The sequence below is a fragment of the Erythrolamprus reginae genome, chromosome 1 (assembly GCF_031021105.1).
Source record: "Erythrolamprus reginae isolate rEryReg1 chromosome 1, rEryReg1.hap1, whole genome shotgun sequence".
NCBI lineage: Eukaryota > Metazoa > Chordata > Lepidosauria > Squamata > Dipsadidae > Erythrolamprus > Erythrolamprus reginae.
Window position 1 is genome coordinate 9,722,181 of NC_091950.1, and position 18,590 is coordinate 9,740,770.

Below are 18,590 nucleotides of genomic sequence, written 5' to 3' on the forward strand. Positions count from 1 at the left end.
ACGATGTTAAACAACGACAAGATTTTTTCTTTCCATTTTTTTAATGCTTAAATATAAAGATGACTTCTACTCTGAGCGGAGCGACTGCAGCTCCACTAAGTGTTCCATGTTATGTATGTTATGTTTGTCTATGAAATTTAATAAATATATATTTTTTTAAAAAATAAAAATAAAGGGAGGACAAATAAAGGGAAATATTTCTTCACCCAGAGGGTCCTTGGTTCACTTCCAGAAGAGATTGTGACAGCAGTCAGCCTGGATATTTCAAGGCAGGTTTAGACAGATTCATGGATGCCAAGTGTATCAGTGGCTATTGAAACGGATGTCCAAGTGCTGCCTCTGTTGGTTGAGGCAGGCAGGGTTCCCTTGGGTCCCATTTGTTGGGCGTCGAGGGAAAGGGAGGCTTTTGCCTTCTTTTTCTGCTCAAGATCCCCACGTACAATTGGTGAGCCCCTGTGTGACCCACAATGCTGGACTCGATGGGCTTTGGCCTGATTCAGCATGGCTCTTCTTAGGTTCTTATGTTCAACCTCTTTTTTGGGGGGGGGAGGTGTCTTATACTCCAAAAAATATGGTGTCTCTTAGAAATTTTATATTGGTGGAAGGTAATTCTATAAAGCAAAATAGCCACTGTTTAACTGCTGATCTGGAAACCTCATCGACTTTCTGTGGTTGCAACCGTTTCAATGACCTATGAAGATAAATTTCATGTTTGATTTCTATCCAGCTCTTGTATCTATCATGCATGTGCTCCATCCACCCTGCTCCTTCCCCCAAGCAGGAGATGGAAAGACAATTGCAGTTGTTACTAATTGTGGGGGAATATGTCAATTGAGTGTCGGTCTTTAAACCCTCACCTTGAGTACTGTCTATTAATTCTCACACTAAACTGGGTATATATTTCCAGACATGGCTTCTACCTGCCATTTCATCAGGCCTAATATAGGTAGCCCTCAATTTAAGACTACAATTGAGCCCAGCATTTATATTGCCAAGTGACATATTTGTTAAGTGAGTTTTGCCCTGTTTTATGACTTTTCTGCCCACATTTCTTAAGTGAATCACTGCAGCTGTTAAATTGGCCACACGTTTTTTCAATGAATCTGGTTTCCCCATTGACCTGGCTTGTCAGAAGCCAGCTGGGGCGATGGCAAATAGCAATCACAAAACCCTGAGATGCTGCAACGGTCTTCACATGAGCTTATTGCCAAGTTCTCAAATTTTGATCACTTGACTGTGAGAATGTTGCTATGGCCACAAGAATCAGAACTGATTTAAGTCCCTTTTTTCAGTGGGTGTTATAACTTTGAACTGTCATTAAGCCAATGGTTTTACGTCATGGACTGCCTGTATAGCAATATCACTTAGACTTATATACCGCTTTATAACCCTGTCTTAAGGGGTTTACAGAGTCAGCCTATTGCCCCCAACAATCTGGGTCCTCATTTCACCCAGCAACTGTGCAGAGAACTTGCTAAAAGTTTTGAATTTTACCCTGGATAGAAGGATGAGGGCTGTAATAATGTAGGAATAAACCCACCTTCTGCATGCAGCATCCTCTATCGGGGATGTGAATACATTGTTGGCAAAAGTTTTGTATGCTCTGGTTAGTAGTGTGATGTTGTGTGATGCAGTCTTGAGATCACATCTTTTTGCACTGCACTGAATAAACAGTGTCATCTCAAGTGTCATTGCAAATTAATGCATATTTCTAATGCACCTTTTCTGTGCTTTCTTACTGTGCTAGATGCATCAGGAATCCTGACACGCCATGGGGAGATAGGCCACATTTATACCAACACCTTGTCCCTAACAAACACATGCACGCATAATGGAACAAAGTATGCTGGGTCATTTCTGAGTAGCATTGCCCAAAAGCATTTATTGATTAATTTTTCCGCCTTTTTCCCCAGAAGATTCCGAAGCAGTAGTTCATTTATTGGTGACTTTTAGCTCTGCATGTCAAGCAATCCTTATTCTGAAAGAAGAAATTACATTCCCTTCTTTGGATCAGGAAGAGGAAAGACGGCATATTCGGTGAGGCCGCATTGATTTGACCCTTTGGCCAGGCGCATGTAACCTTTCTCTCCCCAAAGGGTGGACCAGCTGTGAAGATAAGAACACAGAACATTTATCTAGCGTTCCAAACAGTCAATTAATAGAACAGAGGGCTAGACTAGAAGACCTCCAAGCTTCCTTCTAAGTCATTCATTCTATTTCTCCAATAAATAAAGTAAATTTTTTTCTGTGGGGAAATCCCATTGGAAAAACAAGTACCGGTAAGCGACTGTATACAGTAACTTCCCATTTCTTAAACGTCTGCAGACTGATGTCTGTTTACTCACCTGTTCTTTATAATCCAATAGCCACCATCCTTGCTGGTTTGGTTATAACCCACAATCAGCACAGCATGAGTTATTTGTCTTTGTCCCCCATAGCGTTCTGTATATATACCTGAATAGAGAGAACAAGAAATGACTTGGGGAATAACCCATCCTTGCTGGCTGCCATTAAAGGTGCCCCACCCTATCAGCTGCAGCAGAGGCCTTTTAAATGATTGCATCTCTTACTGGAGAAATACGTTTTCACCTGGGTCCCTGAGATGTTGAAGCACTGGACAAATTCATTTCAATTCAGTTCAATTTATTAGATTTGTATGCCACCCCTCTCCGAAGACTCGGAACAAAACCGAATAAAGAAAGTAACTGACAGTCTGTTATAACAAATAGTAGCTGGAACATAGCAATCCTAATCTTTATAATCCTAAACTCATAATCTTCATAATCCTAAACTCGCCCTGCTTACAGTGACGCTCCAACCCCCCCTAGTGGCTGTAAAATAACACAGCAGTCACATCCAAAACCTTTCTCATCCCAAAGCTATAAATCTCTACAGGTCGCTCCAACACCCCTAGTGGCTGCAAAGGAACCTAGCAGTCACTTCCAAATTGCTCTCATTCAACCAGCAGCTATGCCGTCCAAGAAAAAAAACCAAGCAAATCAAGTAAATGATTTTTTTAACATTTGCTTCATATGCAACAAAACTATTAATACACAAGAAGGATTTATAAAATGTCACTCCTGCAAAAAAACAGCTCAACATGCCTGCCTTAACATTCATAAGCATGCCACCACTTTCCTTCAAGATAATCCTTCTTTCTACTATTTCTGCCCATCCTGTACTCCCAAACCAGACTCCCTTGGCAATCTATCCGATGTAACCCAATCAGCAGATTAGAATTGCCCCCACCCTCCTTGCCTTTCGAAAGCTGCTTAAAACCCACCTCTGTCGCCAGGAATGGGGGAACTGAGATACACTTCCCCCCAGGGCCTTTACAATTTTATGCATGGTATGTCTGTATGTATGATTGGTTTTTATATCATGGGTTTTTAACTGTACGGAGAGGGGCGGCCTACAAATCCAATAAATAAATAAAATAAATAAATAAATGGGACCACGGCTTGCCTCCATTAAAAAAAAAATCCAAGATCTGATACACGCTAAAACACCAAAACAAGTACCCCACCCCACCACCACCACTTTATACTCCACCCAGGCCACCACTACCTCTATCTCCAAACCCTACTACTGACATCTCCAACCTGATGCAAGATGCCATGGAACTTGGACAAAAACGCCGTACTGTTTGGCCTAGAAGAAAATGGGGAAACCGATCTATCAAATATCCGTAGTATCATCCACAACCATCATCCTCAATCATTCGACCCTGACGATATCTTAGCGGTTTCTAGAAGCGGCCCTGTACTAAAGTACAGTGATGGATCAATGGCTCCCCGGCTGTGCAGAATAGTCTGCAAAAATGAAACTACCAAACAACAGTTCATCAAGACCATGAACTCCATCGCCAGAAATAACTCAAAATACAACAAACTCCAATCCAGACCAGACCTAACACTACTCCAACGCATCCGCTCTCGGGAACTACGGGCCGAACTCCGGAGACGTTGTGACCAAGGTGAAACTAACCTCTACATTGACTATCGCTCTGATTGCATCAGGACCAAAACTCATAATCCTCCCTTCATCTCCAAACCCACTGTCCCTCCTCAACCATCTTATCCACCCACCATCCCTCATCTACAAACGGACCCCCCCCCCCCAGTACTTCAAGCAACGAATAGGATAGCGCCCCTCTTACTACCTCATTCCAATCCAATTTCAACTCAACTCAATCCAATCTCACCCCTGATCACAAACTCAATCTCAAATGTAAACTAATCAATGCAAGAAGTATTATCAACAAGTTGTCTGAATTCCTCAACCTACTTGACACCAACTTATTTGACTTAATCTTTCTTTGTGAAACATGGCTGAATCCTTCCTATCCTGACTCCTTCATCACACAAAGTAACTACCTGGTCTTCCGGTCTGACCGTGAATCCTGCAGAGGGGGTGGTGTAGCCATATTCTACAAAAGCTCACTCAATCTAAAAAACATTCAAGTTGTACAAGATCTTATCCTTCCTGAAAGCCTAGTTTGTGACATTTCCCTCAACACTAGACTCCCTTTCCTACTGTGCTACAGAGCTCCAAACTACGACATTACCCATGGAACTAAACTAACCTCCCTCCTAACTTGGGCAACCTCCTGCCCCCATCCCATTATCTTCCTTGGTGACCTCAACCTACCACACATCAACTGGTAACTAAATGAATGCTCCACTGAACCCATACACACTGCCATCTATAACGCTGTCACCAGCCTAGAACTAGAACAATTAGTATCAAACAACACCAGACTCAACAACTGTCTCGACCTCATATTCTGCAACAGCAAAAGTGCTATCTATGGACTGCACACAAAAGAACCCTTCTCCAACAGCGACCACAGTACGATCAACTTCAACCTCAACCTACATCATCTAAACACCCACCAGAAGTATGCGGCGCCTAAGTACAATTTCAGGAAAGCCAACTATGATCTCATAGACGCCAGTCTCTCAATCCTTAACTGGCAATCCTTGTTCTCTAACTGCATCACCACTGATGATCTCTACAATATGTTTTTACTCCAAATCAAAAGGTTTATCGAACTACATGTGCCACTCACTTCTTCCAGAGGTAAACGAAAAAATAACATACCTGTCACGATAAAGAAACTACAAACCCAAAAAAAATCCCTCTGGCGTAGAAACAAAAAAAGCCCAGTAACCAACTTTAAAGTCCGCTACAAAAGCATATGCCAAAGAATAAAAGCAGAATGCCTCAACTATCACAGCAAACAAGAGGAAAGCCTCCTTCGCACCAAGTCTAACCGAGCTTTCTATAACTTCGTCAACAACAAACTCAATGACTCCAGACCTATTCCACCACTCGTAGGACCCAATAACAAAGAATACCATGATGACTCATCCAAGGCCAACCTCTTCAACTCTTTTTTCGGCTCTGTTTTTGTTAACAGCAATGGTTCTTCCCCCATTTTCACAAATTGCACCTCTCAACCACTAAAAAACCTAACCCAAATTGTCTTCACTATAGACAATTTAGAAAAAGCAATCTGTGACCTTAAACCCTCCCTATCTGCCGGAACAGATGGCTTCTGTGCATACTTCCTAAGGAAACTTTCTTCTGCTCTCGCTGAACCCCTAAGCATTATCTTCCAAAAATCCTTCAGGACCAGCACGCTCCCCAAGCTGTGGTCAATAGCAATAGTCATCCCCATTTTCAAAAAAGGAGACCCTTCATTATTAGACAACTACAGACCAATATCTCTCTGTTGCGTCCCTTGTAAAATCATGGAATCAATTATAAATCGATCAATCACCCTCTATTTAGAATCTGATAACCTACTCTCAAACAAACAATTTGGATTCAGAAAGAAACTATCCTGCAACCTACAACTACTTCACTGCAAAAACATTTGGACTACCCTCCTCGACCAAAGAAAATCCATTGATGCAATTTATATAGACTTTTACAAAGCCTTCGACTCAGTGGTCCACGACAAACTACTCCTAAAACTCAAATCCTATGGCATCTCAGGACTCCTCCACAACTGGATTACTGCATTCCTGTCAAACAGGCAACAAATTGTCAAAATTGGTAGCGCCATCTCCACCCCCACCCCTGTCATAAGTGGCGTTCCCCAGGGAAGCGTACTAGGTCCTACTCTCTTCATTCTCTACATCAATGATCTCTGTGACCACATTGAAAGCAACTGTGTTCTTTTTGCCGATGATGTGAAACTTTTCAACACCACTGACAACACATTCACTCTCCAAAAAGACCTGGACTTTGTTTCAGACTGGTCTAATACCTGGCAACTTCAAATGTCAACCAACAAATGCTCTACCCTCCACATTGGCAAAAAGAATCCTAACCGCACATACAAACTGAATAAACAATCTCTCACTGCCAACCCACATTCTGTAAAGGACCTTGGAATACTAATATCGAATGACCTAAGTGCTAAAGCCCACTGTAACAATATCGACAAAAAAGCCTCTAGAGTTATTAACCTGATCCTACGGAGCTTCTGCTCAGGCAACCTCACTCTGCTCACAAGAGCCTACAAAACTTTTGCCAGACCCATTCTAGACTACTGCTCATCTGTCTGGAACCCATACCACATCTCAGACATCAACACCCTTGAAAATGTCCAAAGATATTTCACCAGAAGAGCCCTTCACTCATCCACTCGAAACAGAATATCCTACGAAAATAGACTAACAATCCTGGGCCTAGAAAAAGAAAGCCTAGAACTATGGCGCCTAAAACACGATCTGAGTATTGCCCACAAGATCATATGCTGCAATGTCTTACCAGTCAATGACTACTTCAGCTTCATCCGCAATAACACAAGAGCATGCAACAGATTCAAACTTAATACGAACCGCTCCAAACTTGACTGTAAAAAATATGATTTCAACAATCAAGTTATTGAAGCGTGGAACTCATTACCGGACTCAATTGTGTCAACCTCTAACCCCCAACACTTCTCCCTTAGACTCTCCACGATTGACCTCTCCAGGTTCCTAAGAGGCCAGTAAGGGGCGTACATAAGTGCACTGGTGTGCCTTTCGTCCCCTGTCCAATTGTCTTTCCTTTCTTTCACCTATCTTATATATTCTCTTCCTTTCATATATCCTCTCCTCTAAGTTCACTTTCACCCTCTTTTATATTATCACATGTCTATTTTTCTTCCTATGTATTTATGTATTGGACAAATGAATAAAATAAATAAAAACAGAGATATGTCACTCAGGGAAGGGTTAAGGAGGGGAAAAAAGTAGGAAGGAAGGAGAAGATAGATGGTGGAGAGGGGAGAGAAGGAAATGGGGGAAGGAGAGAAAGCAACTTAAAACTAAGGAAACATTTCCTGACTGTCGGAACGGTTGATCAGTCGAACAGCTTGCCTCCAGAAGTTGTGAATGCCCCAACACTGGAAGTTTTTAAGCAGATGTTGGATGAGCATCTGTCTGAAGTAGTGTAACCTAAGCAGGGGGTTGGACTAGAAGACTGTCAAGGTCCCTTCCAACTCATTATTATTGTTGTTGCTGTTATTGTTATAGGTCCAGGAGATTGTCAATGCTTCCTTGAGGGAGGGGTCCTTTCCAGCTCCCCGCAAGGAGGCACTTGTGTGCCCCCTCCTCAAGAAACCTTCCCTGGACCCGGCTCTTTTAAACAAACAGCTATTGTCCTGCCTCCAACCTTCCCTTTATAGGGAAGGTTGTTGAGAAGGTGGTGTCGCTCCAGCTCCAACAGTCCTTGGATGATTATCTGGACTCTCAGCAGTCAGGATTCAGGCCTGAAACTGCTTTGGTCATGCTGATGGATGATCTTTGGTGGGCCCGGGACAGGAGTTTATCCTCTGTCCTGGTGCTTCTTGACCTCTCAGCAGCTTTTGATAGCATCGACCATGGTATCCTTCTGTGCCAGCTGGAGAGGCTGGGAGTGGGAGGCACCATTTTATGGTGGTTCTCCTCCTACCTCTCTGGTCGGTTGCAGTCGGTGTTAGCAGATGGCCAGAGATCGACTCCTAGGTCCCCCCCCTTGTGGGGTTCCTCTTGCCCCTGCTGTTTAATATGTACATGAAACCGCTAGGTGAGATCATCCGACGCCATGGGGTGTGAGTTACCATCAATATGCTGACGATACATAGCTATACATTTTCACCCCATGTCCACTCAGTGAAGCAGTGGAGGTAATGTGCCTGGAGGCTGTCAGGGTCTGGATGGGCGTTAATAGGCTCAGACTCAACCCCGACAACATGGAGTGGCTGTGGGTTTTGCCTTCCAGGGACAATAGCAACTGTTCGTCCATTACCCTGGGGGGGGGGGGAAATCTTTGCCTCCCTCAGAGAGGGTCCGCAACTTGGGCAGCATCCTCAATGCACAGCTGAGCTTAGAAGACCATCTCTTAGCTTTAGCGAAGGGGGCGTTCGCACGGGTATGCCTAGTGTGCCAGTTGCGGCCCTATCTGAACACCGGAGTCACTTCTCACAGTCACTCACGCCCTTATCACCTTGAGGCTCGATTACTGCAATGCTCTCTATATGGGGCTGCCTTTGAAGTCTGTTCGGAGACTACAAATTGTGCAAAATACAGCTGCGTGAGCTATAGTGAGGCTCCCAAGATCTGCCCACATTTCAACATCGCAAGCTACACCAGTTGCCAATTGGTCTCTGGGCTCAATTCAAAGTGCTGGTTATGGCCTACAAAGCCCTACATGGCTTAGGACCAGATTATCTCCGGGGACCGTCTTCTGCCTCATGTATCTCAGCAGCCAGTTAGGTCCCACAGAGTCGGCCTTCTCCAGGTCCCATCGGCCAGACAATGGCAACTGGCAGGGCCTAGGGGAAGAGCCTTCTCGGTGGCGGCCCCGGCCCTCTGGAAGAAGCTCCATCCTGAGATTTATTTATTATTTATTTATTTATTACTTAGATTTGTATGCCGCCCCTCTCCGAAGACTCGGGGCGGCTCACAACATGTAGAAACAAATCATGGGTAATCAGACAAGTTTAAAATGTTTAAATATTAAAAACCCCGTATGCTAACAGACACACACACAGACATACCATGCATAAATTAAACGTGCCCAGGGGGAGATGTTTCAGTTCCCCCATGCCTGATGGCAAAGGTGGGTTTTAAGGAGTTTACGGAAGGCAGGAAGAGCAGGGGCAGTCCTAATCTCCGGGGGCAGTTGGTTCCAGAGGGCCGGTGCCGCCACAGAGAAGGCTCTTCCCCTGGGGCCCGCCAACCGACATTGTTTAGTTGACGGAACCCGGAGAAGGCCCACTCTGTGGGACCTAATCGGTCGCTGGGATTCGTGCGGCAGGAGGCGGTCTCGGAGATATTCTGGTCCGATGCCATGAAGGGCTTTAAAGGTCATAACCAACACTTTGAATTGTGACCGGAAATTGATCGGCAGCCAATGCAGACTGCGGAGTGATGGTGAAACATGGGCATATCTAGGTAGGCCCATGACTGCTCTCGCAGCTGCATTTTGCACGATCTGAAGTTTCCGAACACTTTTCAAAGGTAGCCCCATGTAGAGAGCATTACAGTAGTCGAGATATGTACCGCCCCCTCCCTCCTGGTCTTTCATAAAGCTTTAAAAAACTACTCTCTGGCTGATACGAGATATGATTGAATTGGATGAATATCTGTGAGTGTACATGGGATCTTTTAAAACGTTTTAGTAAATTTTCATATTTTTATAGTTATTAGATTTCTTATATATTGTTATATTTAATGTTGTATGCTGCTCTGAGTCGCCTCGAGAAGGGCGGCATAGAAATCCAATAAATAAATAAATAAATAATAATAATAATAATAATAATAATAATTATTATTATTATTATTATTATTGTTTTGTTGTTATTGTTATTGTTGTTCTTGTTCTTGTTAAAGTACAAGAAAGTAGACAGGAGAGAAAGTGAAGCGGGTTGAGTGAAGAGATAATGAAAGTTCAGACTTGCAGATAGTAATATTGAAGCCAAAGTAATGAATATTTATTGAAAAAAAATATGTTCTGTGTATGGTAATGTAAACACTTGTGATGTGTGGAAAAAAAATAAAACTTTTTAAATAAAAAAAGTCAACTGTGAGAGCCCTCAGGAATGTTACCTGACTTGTAGAACTTGAACTTGCTACTCCGAGCATCGACTGCAACAGAAATTGGACCAATCTTGGCAACAGCTATCTGAATTTCTTCTTCATCCCCCTGCGTGGTTTGTCCGAATGAGTTACATCTGGTAATAGATTCCTCAGGATTATAGCGACAACTCAATTTCTGCAGAGGAAAACAGTGATCATCCTAAGAAAATATTGCGGTTGATGGGCTTCAATTGTAATTATCTCTATTCATGACTCAAACCGTTTCCCTCTTTATTGCTGGAGGCATTATCAGCTAGAGGCATAGAGCAAAAGAGTTCATTTTGAAGCATGCAGAAGGAAAGGGCTGGGATATACACAGATTTCATCATTTATTACCTGTCCATCATAAGGATAGCTTTCCTCTGAATTGATCCCGCCTTGCTTCCTCACATTTTCAAAAGCTATGTCCATCAATCCACCATCGCACCCTTCCTCAGAACAGTCGAGAAGATTTTGTTCGCTCAGCGAGACCAGCTTCCCCGTCTTCTTGAAATGCATGCCCTCCAGAGCACCAGTGGCGCTGAAGGTCCAGCAAGAACCACATGAACCCTGGGTTGAAAAACAAACAAGCATTGAAGTTATTCACTGAGCATGTGAAAACTTGGGACATAGAATAACAGATTTGAAAGGGAACACAGAAAATAGAATAGAATAGAATAGAGAATAGAATTTTTTATTGGCCAATTGTGATTGGACACACAATGAATATAATACCGTCACCTATCTGGGACTCGACCAACTAGTAACTAACAATACCAGACTTGATAACTGTCTGGATCTCATCTTCTGCAACAGCAAAAGTTCAATATATAGCTTACAAATAACAGAACCATTTTCCAACAGTGACCACAGCATGATAAACTTCAGTCTCAACTTAAGCCACAATATGATCCACCAAAATAATACAACACCAAAATTCAATTTCAAAAAAGCGAACTACGAACTCATTGAAGCCCACCTCTCAACATTAAACTGGAAAACTCTATTCTCTGAATGCTACACTACACATTCCTACTTGAAATGAAAATTATCATCAGACTTCATGTACCTCTAACATGTACCATAAACAAAAAAACCAACCTCCCCATCTCAATAAGAAAATTACAAACAAGAAAAAAATATCTCTGGAGGAAAAACAAAAAAGGACAAGTTTCCAACTTCAAAAGCCGATATAAAAGCATTTGCAATCAAATAAAAACAGAATGCCTTAACTACTAGAGCAAACAAGAGGAAAACCTCCTACGCACCAAATCTAATAGAGCTTTCTACAACTTTGTCAACAATAAACTCAAAGACTCTAGACCTATCCCACCTCTCAAAGGACCCAACAACAAAGAATACCATGATGATTCATCCAACGCTAACTTCCTCAACTCTTTCTTTGGCTCTGTCTTTGTTAACAGCAACGGCTCATCCCCCAATTTCATCAATCGCACCTCAAACTCCCTCAACAACCTAACCCAAGTAGACTTCACTGAAGACCGAGTTGAAAAAGCATTACTTGACCTTAAGCCTTCTCTATCAGTCGGACCAGATGTTCTATGTGCTTACTTCCTAAAAAAGCTCTCTTCTGCCATAGCTGAACCACTAAGCATAATTTTTGAAAAATCCTTCAGAACCAGCACACTTCCTAAGCTATGGTCGAAAGCAATGGTCATCCCCATCTTCAAAAAAGGAGACCCCTCTCTTGTAGATAACTACAGACCAATTTCACTATGCTGCGTCCCATGCAAAGTCATGGAATCAATTATAAACAAATCAATTACTCTCCATCTAGAAACTAATAATTTGCTCTCTAACAAACAATTTGGTTTAAGAAAAAAACTATCCTGCAACCTGCAGCTCCTCCACTGCAAAAATATATGGACAACTCATTTAGATCAAGGGAAATCTACAGATGCAATTTATATTTACTTCTTGAAAGCCTTTGATTCAGTGGTCCACGACAAACTACTACTGAAACTCAAATCCTATGGCATCTCAGGATCCCTCCATAGCTGTATTACAGCATTCCTGTCAAATAGACAACAAGTTGTCAAAATAGGAAGCACTATATCCATCCCCGTCCCAGTTAAAAGCGATGTTCCCCAAGGTAATGTACTGGGACTAACACTCTTCATTCTCTACATCAATGATCTTTGCGATTACATCACAAGCAACTGTGTCCTCTTCGCCGACGATATAAAACTCTTCAACACCACCGATAACACAACTACTCTCCAAAAAGACCTTGACACTGTTTCTGAGTGGTCTAACACATGGCAACTCCAAATCTCAACTAGCAAATGCTCTGTCCTACACATTGGGAAGAAGAATCTGAACTCCAAATACGAACTGAATAATCAAATTATCACAGATAATCCCCACTCGGTTAAAGACCTTGGTATACTAATAACAAAAGATTTAAGTGCCAAAGCCCACTGCAACAATATAGCCAAGAAGGCTTCAAGAGTTGTAAACCTAATCCTACGTAGCTTCTGCTCTGGCAATCTCACACTACTTACCAGAGCTTACGGATCAATTATTAGACCCCCTGCAATTTGCATCCCGAGCAAATAGATTGACAGATGTGCTGTTAATATGGCTCTACACTACATCCTACAACATCTTGAATCTCCAATGACCTACGCTAGGATCCCCTTTGTAGCAGTCAACACCATCATACCAGACATTCTCTTAATCAAACTAAATCAGTTAGCAGTATCTGAATACACTTGTAAGTGGATCACAAGCTTCCTAACAGACAGGAAGCAGTAGGTGAAGCTAGGAAAAATCACATCAGATACATGTACAATTAGCACAGGGCCTCCCTAAGGCTGTGTACCCTCACCACTTCTCCCTATACACCAATGACTGCATCTCAAACGATCCATCTGTTAAACTACTGAAGTATGCAGATGATACAACAGTGATCTGACTCATTCGAGACAATGATGAATCCGGATACAGACGGTAGTTTGAACAACTAACCTTGTGGTGTGACCGGAACGGTAGACTTTAGGATAAACCCTTCCATCCTTCCACCTCCCACAATACTAGACAACACAGTATCAACAGTAGAGACCTTCAAATTTCTAGGTTCTATTATATCTCAAGACCTAAAATAGACACCTAACATCAAAACCATAATCAAAAAGCACAACAAATAATGTTTTCTCTGCGCCAACTCAGGAAGCTCAAACTGCCCAAGGAGCTGCTGATCCAGTTCTACAGAGGAATCATTGAGTCTGTCATCTGCACCTCTATAACTGTCTGGTTTGGTTCTGCAATCCAACAAGACTGTCACAGACTTCAGAGGAGAATCAGAACTGCAGAAAAAACAATTGTTGCCAACCTGCCTTCCATTGAGGACCTGTATACAGCACGAGTCAAAAAAAGGGCGGTGAAAATATTGATTGACTCCTCACAACCGGGACACAAATTGTTTCAATTCCCACCCTCAAAACATCGCTACAGAACACTGCACACCAAGACAACTAGACACAAGAACAGTTTATTCCCCGAACACCTTCACTCCACTAAATAAATTATTCCCTCCCTCAACATTGTCAAACTTTTTACTAAGTCTGCACTTCTATTTCTACTAGTTTTGCTCATCATTCCTATCACCCCCCCACTTAGCACTGTATGACTGTAAATAGATGTTTGTATCCTAAGATTTTTATTAATATTGTTTCTTCATTGCTTATTTGACCCCAATGACAATCCTTAAGTGTTGTACCTCGTGATTTTTGACAAATGTATCTTTTTCTTCTATGTACACTGTGAGCATATGCACCAAGACAAATTCCTTGTGTGTCCAATGACACTTGGCGAATAAAGAATTATATTCTGTTCTGTTCTATTCTATTTATATTCCTTTAAAACATTACTTGCTCTCAATATTGGTAGTAAGCAGCTGGGCAAGAATGAGTTCCGACAGGATTAAAGATTTGGGACAGAGTTAAGAGAGAAAAGAATTTAGCTTTCATCTGCAAGTCGACATGAATCCGATTAGTGGACAGATCGTAACATTTTTTTCCTTGAAAAGATATCTACATAAAACCCAGAACCATCCACCACAACCCACCTGATCCTTGACTTCGGTGACAGCACCTTTGGTTCTCCAATCCACACTCTTAGGAATATCTGGATCGTCTGAGGATTTGAACGTGATCCCTTTGGCTATAGTTGCATTATCAAGGGCAGGAAGCAGGCAACGCAGCCTCTGGTCAAGCTCTTCCTTGGTCTGAGGAGCAGAAGAATAATCTTAACAGATCTCCATTTTGACTTCTCATCTTTCACCTTAATATGTTTTATCCCATGATCAAATGCAAAGAATGTGTGTTATGAACAAACCAAACCTGATTATCATAGAGGAGTTTGTGTATAATTAAATTCCCTTGCAATTGGCCTGGGTGGCTAAATAAATCAGATACAGGTAGGTAGGTAGGTGGATGGATGGATAAACAGAGAGATGAATGATCCAGGCTTACCAAATCGCCAAAGTGGTTCATGCCAAGCCAGTAGGTGTATTTCCCCAGATCGGCCTCCTTGTTATGGTCTTGGACCATCTGCAAATTCTCCTCCCATATGGCTCTGCGAAAGGATTCCTCCTCCTCCTGGGAAGTCAAGACCGGGAAGATCCGTTAATTGCATCTGCCTAAACAAGTGGCACCTACAAGGTCTAGAACCAGTGTTCCCTCTAATTTTTTTGGGGGGTGGGCGGAAAAGTATAGTGTCTGAGCGGCAGTCCCTTCAGGACTGGGCGGCACAGAAATAATAAACAAACAAACAAACAAACAAATAAAAAACCCACCCTGTTTTGCCTCAGAGAATTTCAAAATAAAATACTGTACTGTGTGTCTATAACAGTGAGCTCATAATAGGGCAACTCTATCAATGTCAAAATGCCACTTAAATAGTTGAGCTAGTTTCAAACTAGATTTTGATTTTCTTTCTCTCTTCCTTACTCCCATTCTTTTTCTTTTTCTTTTCCTTCCTCTCTTTTTTCTATCTGTTTCTCTCTCTTCCTCTCTCTCTCCTTCCCTCTCACTCTTTCCCTCTCGGCTTCTGGGCAGGTTTGGAAAACTCTGAGTTGATGATGATTTTTAAGTGAGCGATTGCTCACTGCTCAGCTTAGAGGGAACTATGTCTAGAACTAGTATCTTTCTCCACCCGGGACATTATCCCATGCAAAGCATGTCTGAAGACAGATAGCAGAAAGTAAGTTTAAAAACATTGCTATTCTATGTTGAAAATAATAATAATAATAATAATAATAATAATAATAATAATAATAATTTATTAGATTTCTTTGCCGCCCCCTCACAATAATAAACAATGTACAAATCCAATATTTAAAAACACAATTTAAAAATCCTTATAATAAAATAATCACACAACCCAATCAGACCATACATAAACCAAAGTCGTTAGGGGAGATGTAAATTTCCCCATGCCTGGAGGCAAAGGTGAGTTTTCAGCAACTTGCGAAAGGCGAGGAGGGTGGGGACAGTTCTGATCTCCGGGCAGGGGAGTTGGTTCCATAGGGCCAAGGCCGCCACAGAGAAGGCTCTTCCCCTGGGGCCCGCCAGACAACATTGCTTAGTCAACAGGTCCCGGAGAAGACCAACTCTGGGACCCAAGGTACAGAACTAGAACACTTGAAGTGAAAGAAGAAATGTTGTTTCTATGAGACAGAACCTACCAAAGACTGAGAACATCAGTAATAACAGCCAATTCAACCCCCATTGTATTCAACCAAAATATAGCTATTTCATTTGAGTTCTACTGGAGCAAACTCACCTGAGGGTATTCTTTACCATGAGTGGCCTTCCAGTCTCTCCATGTCCCCTCCAGGGTTGGATCCAAAGCTGTGGACAAGGTCCTCAGGGAGATCAACCAGATCAGGGCTGCCATCGAGATGGACAGCATTGTCTTTCTCTAGTCTAGAAGAGAGAAGAGAAGAGCTCAGAGAGTAGAGTCCATGTGGCTACGTGCTAAAAGTTAAGACTGACAATACCTGGTTGATGAAACCCTCCAAACCCCGGTTTGCACTGCCCCACCCACCCCAAATTAAAACTATTCAATTGCTGTTAAGAAATGCATAGAATCTCTTGAAAGTTTGAGGAAAGCATAACTGGCTGGAACCTCACCTCTAACAGTTGTTTTACAGAAGGTAAAGAGGCAGTTGTTAAACAAAACTGCAACAGCCCCTTTTATAAGCAAATATATAATTGTCCCCTCCCACTGCCTTTAACTGACATTTACAAGGAAATTTGCATATCTCTAGATCTATTGGGAAGGCAATGTTTTTTTTTTCATTTCCATAAGATAATCATTTAAACACTGCATTTTTTTGGAGTATAACATGCACCTTAGTTTTGGGGATGGAAAATGGGGCTAATCTACCTATCAGGTATTCATCTGGCTAGCATCCTTAGTCTGGTCAGCTTCAGCACATCATTTGATCCCCTGGTTAGGGCTGGAATTTTTTTTTGAGAGAATAGCAATGAAAACAAACATAGAAAGACTTAGGACTGGAAAAAAACTTCAGAGTAGCAATGAAAAAAATACTTCCCTGCAAGCTGGGAAGATCTTAGCACTTCATTAGGGCTAGGGAAAAAAAGTTTTGAAAAAGTTACATAAGTAGTGTAAGACCATCTAAATTTTCAATATAATGACCACATTTGGAATACTGTGTTCAGTTTTGGAGACCTCATCTACAAAAAGATATTGACAAAATTGAACGGGTCCAAAGATGGGCTACAAGAATGGTGGAAAGTCTTAAGCATAAAATGTTATCAGGAAAGACTTCATGAACTCCATCTGTATAGTCTGGAGGACAGAAGGAAAAGGGGGGACATGGTCGAAACATTTAAATATGTTAAAGGGTTAAATAAGGTCCAGGAGGGAAGTGTTTTTAATAGGAAAGTGAACACAAGAACAAGGGGACACAATCTGAAGTTAGTTGGGGGAAAGAACAAAAGCAAGCAACATGAGAAAATATTATTTTACTGAAAGAGTAGTAGATCCTTGGAACAAACTTCCAGCAGACATGGTTGATAAATCCACAGTAACTGAATTTAAACATGCCTGGGATAAACATATCTATCCTAAGATAAAATACAGAAAATAGTATAAGGGCAGACTAGATGGACCAGGAGGTCTTTTTCTGCCATCAGACTTCTATGTTTCTATGGAACTGGAAAAAGTGCAAAAAGGGGCAACAAGAATGATCAAGGAAATGGAGCCCCTCCCTTATGAAACCAGGTGGCAACGCCTTGGTCTCTTCAGCCTTGAAAGACGACATTTAAGGGATGACTTGATCAAAGTGTATAAAATCATGCATGGGATAGAAAAGGCGGATAGAGAAAAATTCTTTTATCACACAATACTAGGACGAGGGGGCCCTCCCTAAAGCTCATAGGTAAGAAAGTGAGGACAAATAAAGGGAAATATTTCTTCACCCAGAGGGTCCTTGGTTTATGGAATTCACTTCCAGAAGAGATTGTGACAGCTGTCAGCCTGGTTATTTCAAGGCAGGATTAGACAGATTCATGGATGCCAAGTTTATGTTATTGAAACGGATGTCTAAGTGCCGCCACTTTTGTTTGAGGCAGGCAGGGTTCCCTTGGGTCCCATTTGTTGGGGGTCGAGGGAAAGGGAGGTTTTTGCCTTCTTTTTCTGCTCAAGATCCTCATGTACAATTGGTGGGACATTGTGTGACAGACAATGCTTGACTTGATGGGCTTTGGCCTGATTCAGCATGGCTCTTCTTATGTTCTTACGTTCAACCTCCTTTTTGGGGGGGGGGGAGGTGTGTCTTATACTCCAAAAAATATGGTATCTCTTAGAAATTTTATATTGGTGGAAGGTAATTCTATAAAGCAAAATAGCCACTTTTTAACTGCCGATCTGGAAACCGCATCGACTTTCTGTGGTTGCAACCGTTTCAATGTCCAATGAAGATAAATTTCATGTTTGATTTCTATCCAGCTCTTCTGTCTATCATGCATGTGCTCCATCCACCCTGCTCCTTCCCCCAAGCAGGAGATGGAAAGACAACTGTAGTTGTTACTAATTGTGGGGGAATATGTCAATTGAGGGTCCATCTTTAAACCTAACCCTAACCTTGAATACTGTTTATTAATTCTCACACTAAACTGGGTATATATTTCCAGACATGGCTTCTACCTGCCATTTCATCAGGCCTAATATACTGTATAGGAATGATAGAATAGAGAGAAGGGGAGGTGGAGTAGCCATTTATGTTAAAGAAAGTCTAAAAACAACACTAATTCAAAATACATGTAAAGATCTGGAGACTCTCTGGATTTGCATGCAAAATAAAGAAGGTTCTGTCATTAGAATTGGGGTGATCTATAGGCCTCCAGGGCAATCTGAAGAATATGACAACAAGATGGTGTATGAAATTACCCAAATGGCAGTGAAGGGAGATATTGTGGTTATGGGTGATTTCAACATGCC

At 41.9% G+C, this 18,590-nt stretch overlaps 2 protein-coding genes across 2 annotated transcripts in view; one reads left to right on the top strand and one right to left on the bottom strand.

Moving 5' to 3' along the window:
* Window positions 1–18,590, top strand: part of LOC139163136 (cathepsin L2-like) — a 117,866-nt gene that overhangs the window by 42,538 nt on the left and 56,738 nt on the right. The gene's annotated exons all lie outside the window — the stretch shown is intronic.
* Window positions 1,855–16,285, bottom strand: LOC139163149 (cathepsin K-like). The gene is made up of 8 exons (XM_070744125.1): window positions 16,256–16,285; window positions 15,906–16,048; window positions 14,594–14,719; window positions 14,188–14,346; window positions 10,455–10,667; window positions 10,089–10,254; window positions 2,346–2,454; window positions 1,855–2,106 (listed from the first exon to the last, which is right to left on the bottom strand). Exons 2-8 carry the CDS (start codon window positions 16,032–16,034, stop codon window positions 1,992–1,994), a joined length of 1,017 nt encoding a protein of 338 aa, XP_070600226.1. The 5' UTR covers window positions 16,035–16,048; window positions 16,256–16,285; the 3' UTR covers window positions 1,855–1,991.